Source organism: Rosa chinensis, chromosome 6 (assembly GCF_002994745.2).
Source record: "Rosa chinensis cultivar Old Blush chromosome 6, RchiOBHm-V2, whole genome shotgun sequence".
In the NCBI taxonomy this organism is placed as follows: Eukaryota; Viridiplantae; Streptophyta; class Magnoliopsida; order Rosales; family Rosaceae; genus Rosa; species Rosa chinensis.
The window spans coordinates 802,810-827,149 of NC_037093.1; the positions used below are offsets into that span (position 1 = coordinate 802,810).

The following is a 24,340-nucleotide window of genomic DNA, read 5'->3' on the forward strand; positions in this document are numbered from 1 at the left end:
CAAAATTGGTTACAGGGCCCAACGTGAAATCACCTATAAATAGGGGCCTAAACCCTAGAGCTGAGTGAACAATTACATCAGTTAAATCAACACTCAAATCTGAAAGCAATACCCAGCAATGGCGTTCCCCCCAATGATCCCCAAGCTCGAAGGCCGGAAGCCTAAGGCCTGCACCCGCTACGATCCGAAGTTCGATCGCGCAACCTCCAAAACTCTCAGGCATTTCCACCGCTTCGGCAAGCGTCTCAAGGGCTCGCAGCCTGCCTGAGCTTCGAATTGACTCCATGTCAGTATGGGTTTTCTTAGCGTTAAATAATGGCTGGATCCCTTGAGACGCTTGCCAAAGCGGAGGAAACGCCTGAGAGTTTTGGAGGTTGCGTGATCGAACTTCGAATCGTAGCGAGCACGAGCCTTAGACTTCCGGCCTCCGGACTTGGGGATCATTGGGGGGAACGCCATTGCTGGGTATTGCTTTCATATTTGAGTGTTGATTTGACTGATGCAATCACTCTAGGGTTTGGGCCCTTATTTATAGGTGATTTCACGTTAGGCCCTGTAATCAATTTTGTTTTCTATTTCTTTTTCGTTGGACACAAAAATGCTCTCTCTCTCTCTACTAAATTATTTACCCCAAAAAATAAATAAATAAAGTAATCAGCAAATTATATTACATATACTTAACTTTTATGTTTCACACATTTATAGAGAAGGCAATGGAGTAGCAGACAAATTGGCTAATTATGGCGCTATGCATGAGGGTTCAGTTTGGTGGCTTTCGCTACCATCTTTTCTTGCTTCTCCGTTTGGTCATGATGTTTCTTTGCGCACCAGCTACAGATTTAACTAGTACACTTTCATTTTGTTCAGTTTGGGCTCTTACTTGGAGTTCCAGTTTGTATTGTTTATTTCTTTTGTTGGTTTTCGATTGCTGTATTAGAAGCGGTTTTGGCTTAGTCCCCCGCTTTTTATTGTTTCTCTTGTCATCAGGGAGTGGTTTCGGCCTTGTCCCCCTCCTTTGTATCTTCTATTTACTATCAATAAAATTTCGAATAAGGGCAATGAGCTAGCCTTTATTTCGCTTCAAAAAAAAAAAAAAAAAAAAAATATTACATATACTAAAGTATGGTTTCCCTTATGAATTGTGCAGACGTTTTTGCTCCTATTATTTGATGTGATTTACTGCAATGCCATTGCCTTCTGCTTCTGCGATTTACTGCAAGGAATGTAAAACCAAATGACACAGTGAAACAATTACAACATATCAATACCAAGTCATAAATTGTCTTCATTTGTGATGTCAGCTTGGCACCTACTTGAGGGTTCATTTTTCAGACTTTGATCCTCAATTTGGACGAAATATCCAAACTACCCCTCCTACAGATTTTTCTACTACTTGGGGTTTCTTCTTTTTCTTTCTTTCCTCTTCCAGTCGCTTCCATTCCCTTTCTTCCTCGACTCTGCTTCCAGACCTCAGAAACTCATACCAATAAAACTCCCCGATTCTATCAATTCCACAAGCAGCCGAGGTCCGATTCAATTCCGAAGGAGATGGAGTCAACCCCTTCTCGTCGTCGACGGAAGTACGATGTGTTTTTAAGTTTCAGAGGGCCAGATGCGCGCAAGTGTCAATGCATGATTTGCTACAAGAAATGGGCCGGGAAATAGTTCGTCGAGAGTCTCCGAAAGAGCCAGGCAAACGTAGTAGATTATGGTCTCGTGAAGAAATCCACAATGTGCTGAAGAAAAATAAGGTAATAGCTTGATTGTGTAGAGAAAAAGAGAAGAGGATAAATATAGGCATGTTTGGTTTATTCAATAATCTGTTTTGGTCGAGCATTATTTTTGCATTTTAGACCTCACATTTTATTCTTGTTTTTATTAATTAGGGAACAGAAGCAATCCAAGGCATGGTAATGGAGTGGTCTGAATTAGAAGTGGCTCATTGGAATCCAGAAGCCTTGTCAAATTTGTCTCAACTTATTCTTCTCCATATTCATAATGTGGACCTTCCTAAAGGCCTTACCTGTCTTCCTAATTCCTTGAGACTCCTGGAATGGCCTGGCTGTCCGTTAAGATCTCTCCCACGAACGTTCGAACCAGATGAACTTATTGAACTTAACTTGTGTCACAGCAATATTGAACATCTTTGGAAGGGAACAAAGGTATGGCTGTTAGTCAATAGTCTACAACTTGTTTATCTGTATAAAGAAAATTGTCTGTTTTGGTGGCTCACTGTTTTGATTTTATAAATGTATGAGCAGAATTTTAACAAGTTGAAGTTCATCAAACTCTGCCATTCTCAAAACATTGTGGAGATCCCAGACCTTGCAGGTGTTCAGAATCTTGAGAGTTTAGAGCTCGAAGGATGTAAGAGTTTGGTAAGAATCCATCAATCCCTTGGATGTCTCAAAAAGCTTATTGTCCTGAATCTCAAAGACTGCAAAAGTCTTGAGAATCTGCCAGGTAGAATTGAAATGGAATCTCTTGAAAAATTAATTCTTTCTAACTGCTCCAAAATTAAAAAGATTCCCGAGTTTGATGGAAATATGGAGCGTCTGTCTGTGCTTCATCTTGACGGGACTGCCATTGAGGAACTGCCTGTTTCAATTGGACGCCTGAGTGGCCTTGTGTCATTGAATCTAAGTAACTGCAGAAATCTTGTTCGTCTTCCAAGCACCATCGTTCATTTATGCAAAGTAGTTTGGGGATCTTTAAATAAGTTCTTGCCTTCTGGATTGCAAAAAGTGAATGGAGAGCCAATGAGTTTCAGCTTGCCTAGGCTGTGTAATTTAATAGATCTGAACCTGAGTAATTGCAATCTTGGTGAAGGAGCATTTGCCAATGAATTCAGTTACTTTCCCTCTTTGGTGACCTTGAATCTAAGTGGAAACAATTTAGTTCGTCTTCCTTCAGGCATTGGGTCGCTTTCCAAGCTTGAGTACTGTAAGTTGAAGAATTGCAAGAGACTTGAAGAGCTGTCAGACCTTCCATTGAATAGTAACCTAGTTTTAAAGGCAGATGGTTGTACTTCACTGAAATACTTGTTTGATGCATCAAATTTTAACAGATTAAACGAATCATGTTTTGGTTCAGGTTTCAGTTTCATGAATTGCGTCAATCTAAAGGGCAATCAAGGATGCAATAGCATGGCATTTGAAATGCTGAAGGCATTCATGTATCAGGTATTCCCTCTTTAAGCGTGTGCTTTTCTGCTCATATACTTATAGACATTAATGAACTAACAACCTATCTCTTCTTGCACAGGGACTCTCTAGTGAGACGGAAACTATTTGAATTGTAATTCCTGGAAGTAATATTCCTGAGTGGTTCAGCCATCGAAGTGTTGGGTGTTCAGTATGTGTAGAGCTGCCTCCAGATTGGGATAGCAGTAGCTTTATGGGATTTGCTTTGTGTGTTGTTTTTGTACTCCATGAGAACCATCGTCTTAGTCGATTCAAGACTTTTAACGATGTTCATTATCTTTCCTGTAGCATGAAGCTCAATGGAGAAGAATTCGCTGGAAATATCGGAAAGCCTTTATTTTGCTTTCGTGATGAAGTTTGCCCGTTTGAGTTGGATCACATGTGGCTATTGTATGTATCTCGTGATGGATACTTTGGTAGTATAGGGTGGTGGCATAACATTTGCGGTCAGCTTAATTTCTTATTTCAAACAAATGAGCTGTATCCGAATGGGAATAAGTGTGAAGTCTGTCTGTGTGGAGTCCGTCTGATATATGAGCAAGACGTGCAAGAGTTGAACAAACAAACAACTCAATCAAGCAGGAGGATGTCTCCAGATGAGGATATATTGATTGATTTAGACATTGCAGTTGATGGGGAAACCAGTGGCACTGGTAGGTGTGGTAGCAGAACTTGCACGCTTGAAGAATTGTAGGAGTGGCAGAAATATAGGGGATCCACCACCGGCCACTCTGAAAGACCACAATTAAGGACTTTCTGATCCCTTGGTTGGAAATGAGTTGCAGATCATGAATGGCCAATGCATCCTCTTCTCTCATTTGAATTTTTGCAGTAATTACTTTCTGAAGCTCTCTTGCCTTCGTCTTTTACAGTTAGGTGAGTTCCGATCACTGTAGCTTTGATACTTTCCCTATTTATTAGAGGATTCCCCAAGTTATTTCCAAATGACACTAAAATCTTTCTTGCATTCAAGTAGTTTTACAATAAAATGAATTGCCTCTCTGTAGTAAGTTTGACAGGAAAAGCATATAAAGCTTCTCATAGTGATTATAGTCTATAAGCTATCAGTACTCTTGTAGGCTTGCATCATTTAGATTATACTTTCATACCACGTACTCATGTAGAATGGTCTGCTGTTACAAAGAACTATCAAGTAACCTTGCATTGCATTCTGGCTCCCCTTGAAATGATTGCCATGCGTGTTTATATAACATACCAACAAAATGAACGGATGTTAAATTTTCTTTGGAAGTCCATCCTTGTACCTATTGGATACGTTTTTTGCAATTTACATGTGGTACAGAGTTGTGCCATCTTAATTAGCCATCAATTATAGAGTCCCTAAGAATGCATTGATTGCACCAACTACCTGGTGTGATGGCACTGGATTTTGCTGAATAAAATGTTTATCTCTGGTCCATCTAAAGTAGCCGGCTCACGGAGAATAGAAAGAATTGATGCTCAATGTGATGTATTGTTCTGTACTGGCTTTCATAATTTACTCTCATGCATTGTTGCTCCGAGTACAAAGTTGATGTCAATGTGTATGATGAAGATATTGCTATGAGACATTCTAAAGGACACCCCGTTGCCTGTTCATATATTTTTCCTCACAAAATTTTTTCGCTTAAAGTTTTGTAATTCTAGATTATGTTTTAGTGATCCTTTCTGGCAATAAGGATTTTCACATGCCAGGTTCGTATAAATCTTTTTTTCATGTTCTCTGCAGGTTCAAGGCATTCCATTTGATATATAGATAGCAAGGGTCAAGGCAGTACATATGTATAAAGGTTACTTGAACTTTCCTCGTAATCGAGTAGGTGCAAACTTATGTGGACTTGATCAGCTTACTTTCCTCTTTCCACTTTCACTTATGAAACTTGAATTCAGCAAGAGGAAGGGGGGAAATGGTTGGATGTTGGTTTTAACTAAAGTTGGGTTTAAAATGGAATTAACTGCTAGAAGTTTAAAGAAGTTACCTGAGACATGGCCCTGTCTGTGCATAGGTGTTTGACTTCTTTTGGCTGGACATAATATGTGTATTGCTTTCCATCTTCCTTACCAGTTTGCGTGAAGTTCTGTTTTGATGTAATGTATATTTTGTCGAGATGTACGAACTTTTCGTTTGGGTTTTTGTTTTATAGTTTTTTCAATTATGTTCTGCATAATTGTTGAATTATTCGAAAGAGATTGTAAAAGAAAAATTAAATAAATCTGATGTTGAAGAGAGGTTGGGCGTAGAGGCCAAATGTGATGCCAGCACAGTTCAAGTTGCCTCGGGTGCATGGCAGAATTCGCCGGAAGAAAGGTGTAGCAATTAGATACAGCGAAGCAGAAACAAAATAAAACTTCGATTCAATCACACTTTGTCTGCTACGTACATGCATCCAAAAACAGCATATTGATCGAGACGGCGATCCAAGACTACGGATTGGTATCCTCGCCGGCCATGGGTAAGGCCTAATGGCACTGCTCCCTCTTGAGCTCTCTAGGCTTTTTCTTTTGATGCTGCTTGCCTATACAACAATCTTGACATACTTGTTGGAGGGAGGACAGATTTGAGGAAAACTGGTAACTATCTTCTTCTGACAGTGTATTCAATCCATTAAAATTCAAATGACCATAGCGCAAAATGTCAAAGCCATGTTGGATCTTTCATCTCGGTCATATGGCAGGAATGAACACTCTTGATTAGCAGCGGAAACAGCTTTTTAGGTGTCATCTTAACATGAGCAATTAGGCTCCTTTGTGCATCATAAATTTTATAAGCAACTTTTCTGATTGTGGACACATGTCCCTTCTCTTGAAGCTGACCAATACTCAACAGATTGCACTTCAAATTAGAAACATAAAACACATTTAAATTGATTTTAATATATGTGATCAGTTTTAGTTCTAATATGAATAGCACCCTTCCCCATATAACATTCACAGTAGAATTATTACCAAACCTCACAACAGTGTGAAATGCTTCATTCAAAATAGAGAGAGATGACTTACTACCACATCTTGAACTTAAAGAAATTCTCCATTAACATACTCCAATGGTCGTGATGAGTGGTGCCCATCGAAGTGAGGTATTAAAGGTTGCACGTGTTCTCTGTTGCCACAATCCTTGCACGTGTTCCAAGATTTGAAGGAACAGATGCAGATCTTACTTGTAAATGTGAAGAATGGCATTTGTAATGGAAAAGAGGGAGTTTCTGTTGATGCTTTAAATTTGAACAAGTTTGCTTCCATAATTTTGTGTTTTAATTAGTTGGGTTTTTATGAGACCTAGCATGCGTTGTGATCGACACAGATGGGAGAAAATAGAAATAGTGATGAGAAAGCTAAGTCGTCAAGGTGGAAACTTGAACCAATCTCTCAACTCAACGTCTGTATAAACGTTTTTGCAAAAATTTCTTGTGTCTACTACAAATACTTATTCTTGATGATAATCAGCATTTGTAAGTATATTGGGCTATCACCATTCAATGCATGATTTCCTATTGTCACAAGGAAAATAATGAAGTGATCTTGAAGAATAAATTCTCTTGTCATCCCGGGTTTACAAGATCACAAAATCGGATCATGAAAGAAGATCAAGCAAAATTGATTCACTGATCTTGAGTTCAAATATGGTATTTAGTCCATATCATTTTGCATGATTTTAATTGATATGCATATTGGTTAGATTGATTCAATATTCTCATTTGCATTAAAGAGTTTTTATCATGCATATCAATTTAATATATTGATTGATCTTGGTTAGGAAAGTTTTGTTTGTATTTTCAAAAACAGTTTTAAACCTTCCTAAATTTATCTTAATTGATAATTAAGACAAGATTCGATTAAGGGGGAGTATTTCTCCCTTATAAAAGGCCTCAAAAACTAAAGTTTCATGTAGGGTTTTTGTATGCATAAAATCGTCCACTTTTGAACTATTTGTTCAAATCATTTTTGAAAAACCTTCTTTACCTGTTTCATGTATTTCCATTGCATGATCATTCATATTTACTCTCAAGATCAGTGATTCATTCGAGAGCAAGAAAAGTTGAAGATAGATTATCTAGAATTGTGGATTAGAAGTTAGAACGGTTGTAAAACAAGTTAGCATGTGTTGCTAAGTGAAAGTGTTTGTTGAGAACAACACTACTTGTATTCTGTAAACTCTAGTGTTTCATATTGGATTATCTTTTCGTGTTGGCTACGTTAAAAGCCACGCAGTGAAGTTTCCTCAGTGGAGAGGTTTACACTGCGTCAGCAATTCTCCGTGTTATGAATTATATTTTCGTTAGATAAATTCTTATGTGAAAAGTTCTGTACAATTATTGTTCCATCTAGTATTTTCACTTGGCATCAGAGCAGGTTCTAGAATATTCTAGTAGATTGCAGGGACGATGGAACAACATCGAGATAGGGCTGCTGGTGGATCTGTTAATAGTCCTCCATGGTTTGATGGAGGATGTGAAAAGTACACTCAATGGAAGATATACATGAAATCATACTTGTATGCGCAAGATGAACATGTATGGAACATCGTGGAAAATGGCTGGAAGACACCAATAATCCCAGCTAAAGGTGAGGGCTCATCAGTCTCTATTCCTAAGCCACGAAAGGACTGGACTGACGTAGAAATACGTGATCTTCAAGCCGACTTCAAAGCCAAAAATAGCATTTTCACTGCTCTCTCTGAACGTGAAAAGGTGAGGATTAGTCACTGCGACACTGCAAAAGAAGCTTGGGATCTGCTGCAGACTACATATGAAGGTACGTGCACAAAAACTGCAAGGTCTGATATATGAATTTGAAACTATGACCATGGGAGATGATGAAACTGTGGATGACTTCCATGGTAGAATACTAAAGATTACTGGTCAATGTCGTAGTCTAGGTGCCCCCTTTGATGAAGATAAGGTGGTCAAGAAAATACTTAGAGCCTTACCAGAAAAATTTCACTCTAAAGTCACTAGTATAGAGGATTCTTTTGACATTGATGAATACCCTTCGGATGAACTCATTGGAAATCTGAAAACTTATGAACTGAGACTAAAACCTGAAAAGAAATCAAAAGGTGTGGCTTTCAAGGCTGTGAAAGGGAAAGAAGAGGAAGATGAATCACTTGATCCTGCTCTTCTGACCAAAGAGCTCAAAAAATTCCTTAGAAATAAATCCTCCTCTCAAAATTTCACTGCTCCCAAGAAAAATGTTATTAACAATGATAACAACATTAAAGGAAGTTTTAGATCAAATAAATCTGGGAGAATAAAATGCTATGAATGTGGTGGCTATGGCCATATTTCTACTGATTGTGGTAACAGGAAGCATGGAAATAGCAACAATAAATCCCTCCTCTCGACATGGAGTGATGATGAACATCAGGAGATTGAAAATGTTGCCTTCGTGTCGTCCCTTTCACTGGAATCTGAAAGTGATGAAGAATTCTCAGATGATGAGACTAATGTCCGCTGCAAACAACTCTATAAAGCGTCAAAAGCCACACTAATCAAAAATGCAGGTTTGGAAGATGAAATTGTAATGTTGAAGGCTAAGAATGAGAAGTTGGAGCTTAAATGGAGGACTTCTCAAAACACTTGGGAACAAGAAAGGAACAAATTCATGGATAAGCTGCAGAACTCACAAAGTGACAAAAGTTCCCAGACCTGGAAGATAAAATGTGATGAACTGAAAAACAAAATCAAGATTCTTGAACTTGAGGTAAAGGGACAACATTCTCTAAACTTAAACCTGCTAACTGAAAATGAATCATTGTAGGAAGAGCTGAAGTCCACTCAAGAGAAGTTCACAAAATTTGAAATCAGCTCTGCAACAGCATCCAGACTGTTCAGCTCCGGAAAAGCTTACCATGATACAATCGGACTTGGGTATTCTGGAGAAAGCTCCAAAGGCACACACTTTGTGAGAGAGTCAAGTTCAAAAGTGGAGAAAAGTGATCCAGCTAGTCACCCAAGTCATCAAGGATAATATCACACGAGCTGACAAGGAACCAAAACCTTCTCAGAATGTCTCTCAGGTAAGAATGAACCAAATGCTTTCGACTGATCATAACAGGTACTCAACCTTTAAATCCTTTATTCCTACATGTCATTACTGTGGTAAATTAGGACATATCAGACCGAGATGCATTGAGAGACATAAGTCAATTCCTTTTAGTGAAGAAAAGCTATCTGCAAAATCTTTACATTGTGAGCTTAAAGAGCAGAAGGAGCTTATCAACAAATTGGCTAACCTAATTACTAAAGCAAACATGAAAAATAGAGAAAAACCTGTCTGGATAAGAAAGGATTTGAATACTACTCTTTCTAATCACTCTGATTCAACTAACTCTATTAGTGATGTTTGTCTCATGACAAGTGTAAGTACAGATAACCCTTCAACATATATTGAAGCAACCTGCCTGGTAGCACTCACTGCATTGGCAGACAAGCGAAAGGATTTCTGGTATGTGGACAGTGGTTGTTCCAGACACATGACTGGAGACAAGGCTTGGTTCACCTCGTTCGAAGATGAAAGCACTACTGGATCAGTTACCTTTGGTGATGGAAGAAAAGCCAAAATTCTTGCACGAGGAACAGTCAATACTCCTGGAATTCCTAATCTAAAAAATGTTTTGTATGTTGAGGGTTTAACTGCAAATCTAATAAGTGTCAGTCACTTGGCGGATGATTATGAGGATGTTTGGTTCAACAAGCAAAGATGTGTGATTCTTGATAAAAAGGGAGAAAATATTATGAGAGGTAAGAGATCTTCAGATAACTGTTATCACATTCAATCTAATGAACTTCTAAATGTACAGGATTGCTTGTCTGTGAGATCTGCCGAAGAAACCTTCGAAATATGGCACAGGAGATTGGGACATGTAAACTATCAGGATCTACTCAAATTATCCACTAAGCAATGTGTTAGAGGACTACCAGCACTAAACGGTAAGACTGACAAAATGTGTGGAGAATGCAAAACCGGAAAGCAAGCCAGATCTCCTCATAAATCAATAAACTCTGCCACTACCACAAGAGTATTGGAACTGCTACATATGGACCTCATGGGACCAGCTCAAACAGAAAGCATTGGAGGTAAGAAATACATACTTGTGATAGTTGATGACTTCTCAAGGTACACTTGGGTTAACTTCCTAAAAGACAAGGCTGAAACATTTGAATCATTCAAGGGTCTCAACCAAAGAAAGATAATTGAAAAACAGTCCACCAACATGTGCTTAGTAAGAGTAAGGTCAGATAATGGAACTGAGTTTAAAAATGCTGCTTTTGCTAACTACTTTCATGAGTTAGGTGTTTCCCATGAGTTTTCAGCCCCGATCACTCCACAGCAAAATGGAATAGTTAAGCGTAAAAATAGAGTGCTGTTAGACATGGCAAGGGTAATGTTGCACTCAGCTGGCCTAAGCTCGAACTTCTGGGCTGTGGCAATTAGTACTGCATGTTACACCATAAATAGAGTCTTTTTGAGACCTGGAACTTACCAAACAGCGTATGAACTGTGGAAAGGTAAGAAACCAAACATACACCACCTTCGTGTGTTCGGAAGCCCTTGTTACATATTGAGAGATCGAGAGCAACTAGGAAAATTTGATGCTCGAAGTGATGATGGTATCTTCCTTGGATATTCTATTAATAGTCGTGCTTATAGAGTCTATAACAAACGAACTAGGATTGTTATGGAATCTATTAACGTGTCTATTGATGATTACTACACTAGAGAGGAGGAAATTTTTGCAGAAACATCACCTACTTTCATATCAGAATCAGAAGACTCACCAACTACTGATGAACAGGAAGAGAATGCTGACAATATCCTCGAGCCAGCTCTTCAAATGAAAAGAGGGTTCAAGCAAGTTCAAAAAGATCATTCTCGTCTAGACATTCTTGGAAAAATCTCTGATGGTCTCAAATCTAGAAGCCAAACTGCTCCACAGGTAAGTGTAGATGAGGTAAGTCGAGGTAATGCCTTACTTTGTTTTATCACAGAAAATCAAATAACAATGAATGTTATATCTCAGTGTGGTTTTGTTTCCCTAATTGAACCAAAGAATGTCAAGGAAGCTCTACTAGATGATGAATGGATTAGTGCTATGCAGGAAGAATTAAATCAGTTCACTAGGAATGATGTGTGGTACCTGGTACCAAGACCTAGAAACTACAATATAATAGGCACTAAGTGGATTTTCAGATATAAATGTGATGAAAAAGGGAACATAATCAGAAACAAAGCTAGACTAGTAGCTCAAGGTTATTCACAGATTGAAGGTCTCGACTTTGATGAAACCTTTGCCCTTGTTGCAAGGTTAGAATTAGTGAGATTGCTTTTGTCTGTTGCTTGTCACCTAAGATTCAAGTTGTTTCAAATGGATGTCAAAACTGCCTTTCTAAATGGTGTCTTGCAGGAAGAAGTCTATGTGGAACAACCTCAAGGTTTCAAAGATCCACATAATTTGAATCATGTTTATAGACTCAAGAAAGCCTTGTATGGGTTAAAGCAGGCTCCATGAGCCTGGTATGAAAGGCTCTCCACCCATCTGGTGGAAAAAGGGTACTCAAGAGGATCAATTGATAAAACATTCTTTGTAAAACATGTGAAAAATGATCTTATCATAGCTCAGGTGTATGTTGATGACATTGTCTTTGGCTCTACGTCTAAATATCTTGTAAATGAATTTCAATCGGTCATGGAAAGTGAATTTGAAATGAGCATGTGTGGGGAGCTAACCTTTTTCCTTGGGATGCAAGTAAAGCAACTTGATACAGGTATCTTTCTCTCTCAAACCAAATATGCAGAGAATCTCATCAAGAAATTTGGGCTTGAATCCAAGAAGGTGGTTACAAATCCTATGAGCACCACTACAAAGCTGAGCGAGGATCTAAATGGAAAATCAATTGACTCCACTCTTTATAGAAGCATGATTGGAAGCTTACTGTATCTAACAGCCAGTAGACCTGATATTTCCTACAGTGTGGGAGTGTGTGCTCGATTTCAAGCAAATCCCAAAGAATCACACTTGGAGGCTATCAAAAGAATCATTAGATATATCTCAGGTACAATTGACTGTGGCATTTTCTATACCTTTGACACTAACGTAGAAATTGCAGGATATTCTGACGCTGACTGGGGAGGAAACTTAAAGGATAGAAAAAGTACTTCAGGGGGATGTTTCTTCATAGGCAACAATTTAGTTGCTTGGCATAGCAAGAAACAAAATTGCATCTCTCTTTCTACTGCAGAAGCTGAGTATGTTGCAGTTGGGAGTTGTTGCACGCAAATGCTTTGGATGAAGCAAATGCTCCATGACTAGGGCATCTCTCAAGGTAAGTTGTCTATCTTTTGTGACAACACCAGTGCCATCAACATTACTAAGAATCCTGTTCAACATTCTCGAACAAAGCACATTGATCTTCGATATCATTTTATTAGGGATTTAGTTGAACAAAACATACTTGAATTAAGCTTTGTACCCACTGAAAATCAACTTGCTGATTTGTTCACTAAGCCCCTTGACACTGCTAGGTTTGAGATGTTGAGAAATGCACTTGGGATATGTTCTAAGCACTAAGGCACAAGAATGACTGTCCACTGTTGTTTGAGAAATTTGTGATCTTAGTATCCTTTGACCACAGTCTCTAGTGAAATGTACATACTTTCCTTGCTCTTTATCCTTTGTTGACATGCCTTATTCTGGACAAAAATTGTGTACTCATGTTTAGTATCTTATTCAGAAAATCCTCATATGCACTTTCACTTATAGCATATGTGGTGGCCTGCTCATTGTTTACTATCCAGAGAGATTCGGTGAAATAAGTGAACTACTTGAATTGCTCAAATGATCCCTTCCTTCTTCTCAAAGTAATCAGGTCCTAGTTGTGGTGAACTTTCTAGGATTTGTAAGAAACGAGAATGGATAGCTACATCCCATCTCTCTGAGTAATCGGGCCTTAATTGTGGTGAACTTTCTAAGGTTTGCAAGAAACGAGTCGGTGAGTGATATTTGCACGTACAATAAAATATGCAGACAACTACTCGAGACTCTCTCCATGGAGCATCCTTGTTATGTTTAGTACCCTAAGAATATCTGTTCTGGGAGTTGCTGAGAAGAGTCTTGTTACATGAGTACTACTTGTCACTAAATAAAAGCGGTCTATGACTTCAATAAAATACGTGCTTAGGAACAATGTTTCCTACCCCTTCTAAGGAGATCTCATGAGCTTAGTTCATACCCCTTCACTCTTTCTCTCTGTCACTAAACGTGTCTCTAAGCCCCACTTATTGGTTATACTCACTTTTATCACAAAGTTACTCTCTAAGGTCTGAATATGAGTACCAATTCTCTTTGTTGATAGAATACATCATGTTCCACACTTTGAACTATGTTCACTTCACTACATGATTTGTGCTCTCTGTGATTAAACTATGCTATTTTTTTTCTCTTCGATATGACCTATGCATTCATTGTCTTGATTCTTAGCAAAGGAAACGATCATCTGCTATAATTGCCGATTCTACGATTGTCTTTTGTCTCTTCGTTTCCTTCCTTGATGGCCATCTGACTGTACTTAATTTCCATAATGATTATGCCTAAGTTGAGGGGGAGAAGTTCTCTGCATGCGTACTTCTAGGAAAAATAAATTGTCATAACTTCTCTCTTCAATTGAGACGCTATCCCAATCGGTGTGTTCTTTGGTTTTCCCTAAACCTAACTATTCCATATATAGCCTCTCTTGTCTCCCTCAGATTTTACTCTTGGTTGTCTTTGTGTGCAGGTTCGTTCATTAACTAGTTTCTCTCACCATGGTTCGCACGCAGCAAACAACTCGACTTGGTGGACATCGCCGCCTGCCTCCTCCAGAGGAAGGCCGTCAGGCCGCTGCAAGGGCCGGGATGGACATGCAGCGTCAGCGCAGTCGGAGCCCTCCTCTTCGCTCCTCTTCTTCTGATACCTCTGCTCCTCCTCCTCCTGTCTCTCTGGATAGTCTCCGTGACCAGATCATGGTGGCTGACTGGAGGATTGCCTGCCTCACTACGGACATGGACGACATGCATTCCCTCCTGGTTCGTACTCGTCATGCTCTGACCACTCTCACACAGGAGATCCGGAACATGCAGCGTCACCCTCTCGGGTTTGACGCTCCCCGTCCATCCCACGCCATGCAGGAGCCTGCCGCACCAGAGGAGAGCTCGGATTCCATTGATGAAGAGGAGTTTCTCGACACTGTCACCAAGCTTATTGAGGAGTTCGACGGGCCCTCCCATTCAAAGGGGGAGAAGTAAAGATTTTTTTTGTTGTTAGTGTTTCTGTAGTTTTAATTTTTGATGGACAAAGGTTATTTTCTTTTGAAGTTGTAAGTGCATAAGCACAGATACTTTTGGGATGCTTTCTTATTTTTTTAAGTAATTTTATTTTGGCAACTTGGATCTGGAAAAGGATGGAAACTGATTCCTTAATCCAAGTAGCACTCTTTGTTTAGTGATTAATGTTTATCTATGAAAACTAACATGCAGGGTAAGAGATGAAAAATCATGCGTTGAATGGGAATGCCCAAAGGGGGAGATTGTAAGTATATTGGGCTATCACCATTCAATGCATGATTTCCTATTGTCACAAGGAAAACAAATGATGAAGTGATCTTGAAGAATAAATTCTCTTGTCATCCCGGGTTTACAAGATCACAAAATCGGATCATGAAGAGAAGATCAAGCAGAATTGATTCACTGATCTTGAGTTCAAATATGGTATTTAGTCCATATCATTTTGCATGATTTTAATTGATATGCATATTGGTTAGATTGATTCAATATTCTCATTTGCATTAAAGAGTTTTTATCATGCATATCAATTTAAGATATTGATTGATCTTGGTTAGGAAAGTTTTGTTTGTATATTCAAAAACAGTTTTAAACCTTCCTAAATTTATCTTAATTGATAATTAAGACAAGATTCGATTAAGGGGGAGTATTTCTCCCTTATAAAAGGCCTCAAAAACTAAAGTTTCATGTAGGGTTTTTGTATGCATAAAATCGTCCACTTTTGAACTATTTGTTCAAATCATTTTTGAAAAACCTTCTTTACCTGTTTCATGTATTTCCATTGCATGATCATTCATATTTACTCTCAAGATCAGTGATTCATTCGAGAGCAAGAAAAGTTGAAGATAGATTATCTAGAATTGTGGATTAGAAGTTAGAACGATTGTAAAACAAGTTAGCATGTGTTGCTAAGTGAAAGTGTTTGTTGAGAACAACACTACTTGTATTCTGTAAACTCTAGTGTTTCATATTGGATTATCTTTTCGTGTTGGCTACGTTAAAAGCCACGCAGTGAAGTTTCCTCAGTGGAGAGGTTTACACTGCGTCAGCAATTCTCCGTGTTATGAATTATATTTTCGTTCGATAAATTCTTATGTGAAAAGTTCTGTACAATTATTGTTCCATCTAGTATTTTCAGCATTCCACAACTATATGTGATGCTTATAATCTTTAGAAGTCAGGCTACAATTCAGATTTGCTGGCTGCAGAGAAGATTGTGCCGGAAGACAATGATGCTGACACTGATATATCATGTGGTGGACTGCAGGATGAATCGCAGTGATGCGGTCAGCATCATCTGACATCTATGATGAGTCTGTAATTGGTAGTGTTGATAGAAGAAGACCGCCCTTGAAAGATGCCGATAGTGTTGTTAGTGTTCTCACTGCTGCTGATTCATTAAAACTGCAATCTTTAAATAAGCCTTTGTTAAGAAGCATGCTCAGAGGTGACTTCCCCAACGCAGCATTTTTACTCGGGCAGTTGTTGATCACCTCTTCTGTTGTTTTGAGGCTGAATTGCATATTAAGAGCGCTCTCATGTCATCAAGCTTGATGCATAAGTTTGCTGGCATTACGCAAGTCCTGTTATTGGAATCAGCGGACGCTAGTCAGGTGCCACACTTCTATTATTTTGTGTGTTTAGATGGTGCTCTGAAGTATCTGGAAGAATTGGGAATCATTTTCCTTTGACTAATCCTACCTTATCCAGAGGTTTGTTTGACAAGTTGCCAAGTTGGTTCAGCTACAGTTACGGGCTCTAGGGAAATGCATTGCTTTACAAGGGAAAAGAGCAACTCTGGCCTCTCATGAAAGAAGCACCAATACACTCCTTTCTCCTATGGGATTTTCTGAAGCATCTTCTTCTTCTGGCTGGAAATAGTTATTGGATAAATTCAAAGCTAGATGAGGTCATCATTTGCAGTGTTCATAAAGAAATCAACAGAGTTGCATCTCCAATCTGCGGTTCAAGCTATTGAAGAGCCATAGTTGGTGTGCGGAAAGGGTGCACAGTGAGGCATGACATGTGCTGGAAGTGAAGATGGTGGAAAGGTTTCTTCAATTGTTGCATCTGGCATTGATTGCTTGCATTTGGTTCTGGAATTTGTTTAAGGTAATATTATATCACACATTTATAGAGCGTATGAAATGGTTCTGCTACATCAATTCTCTATTTAGCTATGCATAAATTAAGCTACTGCATTGATGAATGGAACTGTATGTCTATAGCGATTGCTTCACATAAGGACCTACTTTAGCTACTTATCCTATGACTTATGCTCTAGCCATACAGAAGTATGAATTAAATGCAAAGGACATATTACCACATGGGAAGAAAAGTGCACATGTATAATAACTCCCTTCAGCTATTGTATGGATTCCAGTGTATATCTTTGAAGTTCTTTGGACATGTTCTGACCTTTTATTTGTGTTTCAGAACGCAACTAGATTGTGGTTAAAAAATACATTCAAAGGTTGATTGCCTGTGTTTTCAATGCTATTCTGCATTTGCAGAGTCCACTAATCTTCTATGGATTAACTCAGAGTAAAGATGATAGTGATCCAGATCCAGGAAAAGTCATTCTTATGTGTGTTGACGTGCTGGTTTGAATTTCTGGCAAGCATGCAATATACAAAATGGATCTCTGGCATGTAGCACTCTCATTACGGATACCTTACAACACTTTTTCAAGCTTTCCATCTGTTAAAACATTCTAAATGTCCTGTTCCAAATGATTCTTTAACAAGTCCAAATAACCAACCGTCCGACCAGTAGCAAGTGTACATGTCTCTGATATAGATAGGCAATACTCAATTGGCCTATATTCTGCTTGCTGCCGATTATTGCACAATGTTGTGAAGCACTACAAAAGGTGTGTATATATATTCCTTTGGTATTGAAAATTTCATAGTAAAGAATTGTGAAGCTTGCAATAGACTACTAAGTAAGCACATAAAGATCAGGTGGGAAGAGGTATAGTACGCATAAGAACCTAAAACTTTTGATATTCATCTTTTGCAAATTGATTGTCAAAGATGTTTGAAATTGTCTATATTACTCCTACATTACTAATCAAGTAGATTCTGCTAAGAATTACAATAATTCTTCTGTAGTTTCTAGTGAATGCGAGGGTATGTTGCTCTACTTCAAGCTTCTGTTCGTGTTCTTCTTTATTGCTTGGAGACATTGGATGCTGTTGTGGTAGCCAGGGATGGCTTTTTTTCATGGGAATTAGGAGTCAAATGTGCATGTTTTCTCAGAAGGATTTATGAAGAGGTAGGTGCTCACTGATAGTATCATTCTAGTTTAGATTATATTTTTATCATTCTAGTTTAGATTATATTTTTGTTCCATTAAGTTTTGACTTTAATGTGACTGAATACCAAAAGGAGAAAATACCTTCATCACCTGGTTTTATCATATCTATTTTGCAGCTAAGACATCAAAAGGAGGTATTTGGTCCACGTTGTCACCACTTTTTATCTTATTGCACCTGGCGTTCGGTAACGTTTTCAAGTCATCTTTTTCATTTTATAAAATGAAAATGGCTTGAAAATGCGTTCGTTTGTCTGTTTTCAAAAATGCAGAAAATAATTTTTGAAAATATTTTTTTATTTTACTCGTAAAACAGGAAAATGACAAATAGACGTTTTCACATTTTCATTCTCATATTTTAGAAAACACGGAGATATATTTTCCAAAACAAAGAAAAAAAAGAACGTGCTCTCTTCTTCCATATTCTCACGTCGCTATCTTCTTCTCAGGTCTCTCTCTCATCTCTAGTCGCCATCTTCTCTCGTTTTTGAAATTGTTTTCGGAATAAGCTACCGGACACATTTTTAGATATCAAAAATCCAATCTTGTTTTCTTGTTTTTATTTTCAAAATCGATTTTTGAAAAATCATTTTTAAAAACGTTACCAGACAAGCATTATCCTCACGCCTTTATTTTTGTACCGCTCGGGTTTTCGGCGATCCGTCATTTTATTCAATACCTATAATATGTATACATACATTTAAATATAACAATTAACTGACAAGCAAGGATGGAAATTAGTAATGCAAATATGTAATTATCAAACACCAAACATCAACTAAGCTTACGGACAGCCCTACGAGGCATCAGTATTGCACTGAGCACCTAAGTAGAGCCACCAATATTTTGAACTGAGATTGACACCTAAACAAGCCCAAATTTAAAACTGGTTGGTGACTTGGTGTTATAAAACACCATTTAAACATTCCCAATTATCAAACATCATCGGCAATGGCAAATTGACAATCAATTTTCAAGCATCATCAATAACCCATTCCAAACCATTTCCAATTGGCCAATTATCAACCCATTCGGGATCTGATATTTTATCAAATAACTACGGAAATAAGAAATGGTATATGGGAAACCATACTTTAGTATATGTAATATAATTTACTAATTACTTTATTTATTTATTTTTTGAGGTAAATAATTCAGCAGAGAGAGCATTTTTGTGCCCAATGAAAAAGAAATAGAAAACAAAACTGGTTACAGGGCCCAACGTGAAATCACCTATAAATAGGGGCCTAAACCCTAGAGCTGAGTGAACAATCACATCAACAGTCAAATCTGAAAGCAATACCTAGCAATGGCGTTCCCCCTAATGATCCCCAAGCCCGGAGGCTGGAAGCCTAAGGCCTGTGCCCGCTACGATCCGAAGTTTGATCGCGCAACCTCCAAAATCTCAGGCGTTTCCACCGCTTCGGCAAGCGTCTCAAGGGCTCGCATCCAGCCATTATTTAACGCTAAGAAAACCCATACTGACATGGAGTCAATTTGACACTTGGGCAGGCTGCAAGCCCTTGAGACGCTTGCCGAAGCGGTGGAAACGCCTGAGAGTTTTGGAGGTTGCGCGATCAAACTTCAGATTGTAGTGGGCATGGGCCTTAAGCTTTCGACATCCTGGCTTGGGGATCACTGGGGGGAACGCCATTGCTGGATATTACTTTCAGATTTGAGTGTTGATTTGACTGTTCACTCAGCTCTAGGGTTTAGGCCCCTATTTATAGGTGATTACACGTTGGGCCCTGTAACCAATTTTGTTTTCTATTTCTTTTTCGTTGGGCACAAAAATACTCTCTCTCTACTGAATTATTTACCCAAAAAATAAATAAAGTAATCAGCAAATTATATTACATATACTAAAGTACGGTTTCCTTTATGAATTGTGCAGACGTTTTTGCCCCTATCATTTGATGTGATTTACTGCATTGCCATTGCCTTCTGGTTCTGCATTGCCATTGCCTTCTGCTTCTAACTTTTTGTAATTTTTTTGTTGAGAAAAATTCAATCACCGTTCCCAAATTATGTTGTCAAGGCCAATTACCCGAACTCTCAAAAGTATCAATATGATACACACAGACCTATTTTGACATCAACGTGATACTTCCGTCCTAAATCTCAAACGGCTCTGTTTGTCTGCTGACGTGACAAGCACGTGGGCGCAAAAAAAAGGGCAAAATGGACTTTTTACCTAAAAGTTAAACCTAATCGAAACGACCAGAGCATGACAAAACCTTCAAGGGGATCTGAGACTACCTAACGTCTGTACCTACCCTTTCCAAACTCATCCTAGGGGAGATCCTGTACATATATCTCGCAGTATCGGTCATAGCAGTCAGCGCTGCCCTCGTCAGGCGAGGGAGCACCGAAGAGCTACCAATATATTACACAGGCAAAGGCTTCAACGATGCAGAGTCCCAAGAAATTCTTTCCCTAGTTTTCAGTCTTCCTCTAGCTAAGAGTCAATTCAAAATCTTGGCTTTAGGAGGAATATTAAATTTTTTAGGACTAAATTTAGTTTGCTCCCTCCAACTTTTGGTCAAATATCAATTTGGTCCATGATTTGATTTTTAATCACGATCATCCATACATTTTCAATTTTCATCATCCGCATTCAAATTTCAAAATTACCCCACTTTTGATGTCACATGGAGATTTGGCATTGACTTGGCATTTTCAATTTAGTTTTTTTTTTTTTAATCACGATCATCCTGCACTTTCTATTTTTATCACCCTCGTCTAAATTTTAAATTGTCTTCATTTGTGATGTCACATGATGACTTGGCACCTACTTGAGGGTTCATTTTTCAGACTTTGATACTCAATTTGGACGAAATATCCAAACTACCCCTCCTTACAGATTTTTCTACTGCTTGGGATTTTCTTCTTGTTCTTTCTTTCCTCTTCCAGTCGCTTCCTCGACTCTGCTACCAGACCTCAGAGACTCATACCAATAAAACTCCCCGATTCTATCAATTCCACAAGCAGCCGAGGTCCGATTTAATTCCGAAGGAGATGGAGTCAACCCCTTCTCGTCGTCGACGGAAGTACGATGTGTTTTTAAGTTTCAGAGGGCCAGATACGCGAAAGGGGATTACCTCCGAGCTGTATCAGAGACTAGAACGGAGAGGAATTGAAACCTTTATGGATGACCCGGATCTTCAGGTAGGAGATTCCATTAGCCCTAAACTTTTGGCTGCAATTGAGGAGTCAAGATTTGCCGTTGTTATTCTTTCACCCAACTACGCTTCTTCGCCATGGTGCTTGGAAGAACTCGTCAAGATTATTCAGTGCATGAAAGAGACAGGGCTACGAGTCATGCCCGTGTTCTACAACGTGGAGCCTTGCGAAGTGCGGCACCAAATGGGAAGTTTTGAGCTCAAAAGGAAACCCCGACCCCAAGTGGACGTGGAAGTAAGGGAATATGAAGAAGCTTATGGCAAGACTGAGGATACATTAAAGGCGTGGAGAGCTGCTTTGACAGAGGTAGCCAATCTTTCTGGGTGGGATTCAAAGAAGTTTAGGTAATCTGTTCCTTCATACCCTACCTTTCTATATATTTTGTTTTCTTCCTCTAATTTGAGACGGTATTTTATTTAAAATGAATTTTCCGTTATGATTTAATTTCTGAATCCAAGTTTTGCCATGTCGATTTTTTCTGAGGCCCTGAGGGATCAGGATGGAAGAATAGGAATGGAGAGTAGTAACTATCCGAGTAAAATTAGCATTTTGCATTTGCATACTGGCTATTAATTTTGGCACTCCACTTGGCTATTTATTTTACCACTTAAGAGTGCCAAAATCACTACTTTACATTGCAAAATTTTTTTGGCTGACATGTTGCATGCTAAGTTGCTAACTCAGTAATTTCTCTAACCTTTTCTTCTTCTTCTTCTTCTCAGTACTGATAGAGAACTTGTTGAGGCAATTGTTTGGAAAATTGAGAGTAAGGTGGTGTATAAATCTTCAAGTGTTGACAAGGGCTTCGTAGGAATGGATTCCCGTCTTGATGATTTATTACGTGAGTACATATATCCAGAGTTGGATGAGGTACGTATTATAGGGATACATGGCATGTGAGGAGTAGGTAAGACAACGCTTGCTCGAGCTTTTTATGATGACTGTTGTCAGGATTTTGAGCATAGATGCTTTCTTCCCAATGTTAGAGAAAGGTTTAAAGGGGGTGGCCTAGTTTCTTTACAAAAGAAGCTTCTTTCCAGCATCTTGATGGACAAAATTGAATACATAGAGGATGAATATACAGGAGCTGCTATGATTCAAAGAAGTTTATGCAAAACAAAGGTGCTTGTTGTTATTGATGATGTGGATCAGTTGGCACAATTAGAAAAATTGGCTGGAAGTCGAGACTGGTTTGGTCCAGGGAGCAGAATTATCATAACCACCACCGATATTCACTTGTTAGAGGCATATGATGTTGATGCTATATACGAGGCTACCACGTTAAATTTTGGTGAGGCTCTTCAACTCTTGAGTTTTAAGGCTTTCAAGAAAAGCTCCCCACCAGAAAATTATTCGGACCTGTGCATCGATATTTTAGAGTATGCTCAGGGGCTGCCGTTAGCTCTTGTGGTTATAGGTTCTTTTCTATGTGGTAGAAGCACCAATGAATGGGCTAGTGCAAGTGATCGACTAAAAAATGCACCAAATAGAGAAATTATTGATGTGCTTCAGATTAGTTTTGATGGTCTAGAGGACATAGAGAAAGAAATATTCCTACATATTGCTTGTCTTTACAAGGGGAAAGATTGGGATCGTGTGAGACAAATACTAGACTATTGTAAGCTGAACCCTGTCATTGGATTAAGAGTTCTTGCTGATAAATCTCTCATTACTACTTCGCACAACGAAGTGTCAATGCATGATTTGCTACAAGAAATGGGCCGGGAAATAGTTCGTCGAGAGTCTCCGAAAGAGCCAGGCAAACGTAGTAGATTATGGTCTCGTGAAGAAATCCACAATGTGCTGAAGAAAAATAAGGTAATAGCTTGATTGTGTAGAGAAAAAGAGAAGAGGATAAATATAGGCATGTTTGGTTTATTCAATAATCTGTTTTGGTCGAGCATTATTTTTGCATTTTAGACCTCACATTTTATTCTTGTTTTTATTAATTAGGGAACAGAAGCAATCCAAGGCATGGTAATGGAGTGGTCTGAATTAGAAGTGGCTCATTGGAATCCAGAAGCCTTGTCAAATTTGTCTCAACTTATTCTTCTCCATATTCATAATGTGGACCTTCCTAAAGGCCTTACCTGTCTTCCTAATTCCTTGAGACTCCTGGAATGGCCTGGCTGTCCGTTAAGATCTCTCCCACGAACGTTCGAACCAGATGAACTTATTGAACTTAACTTGTGTCACAGCAATATTGAACATCTTTGGAAGGGAACAAAGGTATGGCTGTTAGTCAATAGTCTACAACTTGTTTATCTGTATAAAGAAAATTGTCTGTTTTGGTGGCTCACTGTTTTGATTTTATAAATGTATGAGCAGAATTTTAACAAGTTGAAGTTCATCAAACTCTGCCATTCTCAAAACATTGTGGAGATCCCAGACCTTGCAGGTGTTCAGAATCTTGAGAGTTTAGAGCTCGAAGGATGTAAGAGTTTGGTAAGAATCCATCAATCCCTTGGATGTCTCAAAAAGCTTATTGTCCTGAATCTCAAAGACTGCAAAAGTCTTGAGAATCTGCCAGGTAGAATTGAAATGGAATCTCTTGAAAAATTAATTCTTTCTAACTGCTCCAAAATTAAAAAGATTCCCGAGTTTGATGGAAATATGGAGCGTCTGTCTGTGCTTCATCTTGACGGGACTGCCATTGAGGGACTGCCTGTTTCAATTGGACGCCTGAGTGGCCTTGTGTCATTGAATCTAAGTAAGTGCAGAAATCTTGTTTGTCTTCCAAGCACCATTGTTCATTTATGCAAAGTAGTTTGGGGATCTTTAAATAAGTTCTTGCCTTCTGGATTGCAAAAAGTGAATGGAGAGCCAATGAGTTTCAGCTTGCCTAGGCTGTGTAATTTAACAGATCTGAACCTGAGTAATTGCAATCTTGGTGAAGGAGCATTTGCCAATGAATTCAGTTACTTTCCCTCTTTGGTGACCTTGAATCTAAGTGGAAACAATTTTGTTCGTCTTCCTTCAGGCATTGGGTCGCTTTCCAAGCTTGAGTACTGTAAGTTGAAGAATTGCAAGAGACTTGAAGATCTGTCAGACCTTCCATTGAATAGTAACCTAATTTTAAAGGCAGATGGTTGTACTTCACTGAAATACTTGTTTGATGCATCAAATTTTAACAGATTAGACGAATCATGTTTTGGTTCAGGTTTCAATTTCATGAATTGCGTCAATCTAAAGGGCAATCAAGGATGCAATAGCATGGCATTTGAAATGCTGAAGGCAGTCATGTATCAGGTATTCCCTCTTTAAGCGTGTGCTTTTCTGCTCATATACTTATAGACATTAATGAACTAACAACCTATCTCTTC

General features: G+C 38.7%; 1 protein-coding gene and 1 pseudogene across 4 annotated transcripts; both read left to right on the forward strand.

Annotated features, from left to right (window-relative positions):
- The first annotated feature begins 1,414 nt into the window (after positions 1–1,414).
- Positions 1,415–5,432, forward strand: LOC112174238 (disease resistance protein RPP2A). 4 transcript variants are annotated; one of them, XM_040508854.1, is made up of 6 exons: positions 1,417–1,751; positions 1,887–2,162; positions 2,262–3,182; positions 3,265–3,354; positions 3,492–4,079; positions 4,933–5,432. In XM_040508854.1, the coding sequence occupies exons 1-4, from the start codon at positions 1,629–1,631 to the stop codon at positions 3,292–3,294; spliced, it is 1,350 nt and encodes a 449-aa protein (XP_040364788.1). In that variant the 5' UTR covers positions 1,417–1,628; the 3' UTR covers positions 3,295–3,354; positions 3,492–4,079; positions 4,933–5,432. The 4 variants fall into 4 exon arrangements, with proteins under 4 accessions (XP_040364789.1, XP_040364788.1, XP_024167746.1 ...); XM_024311980.2 differs by having other exon boundaries at positions 1,418–1,751; positions 2,262–2,643; positions 2,914–3,182; positions 3,265–4,079; XM_040508855.1 differs by having other exon boundaries at positions 1,415–1,751; positions 1,894–2,162; positions 3,265–4,079.
- A 15,273-nt stretch (positions 5,433–20,705) lies between these two features.
- LOC112169479 overlaps positions 20,706–24,340 on the forward strand; it is a 159,555-nt pseudogene continuing 155,920 nt past the window's right edge.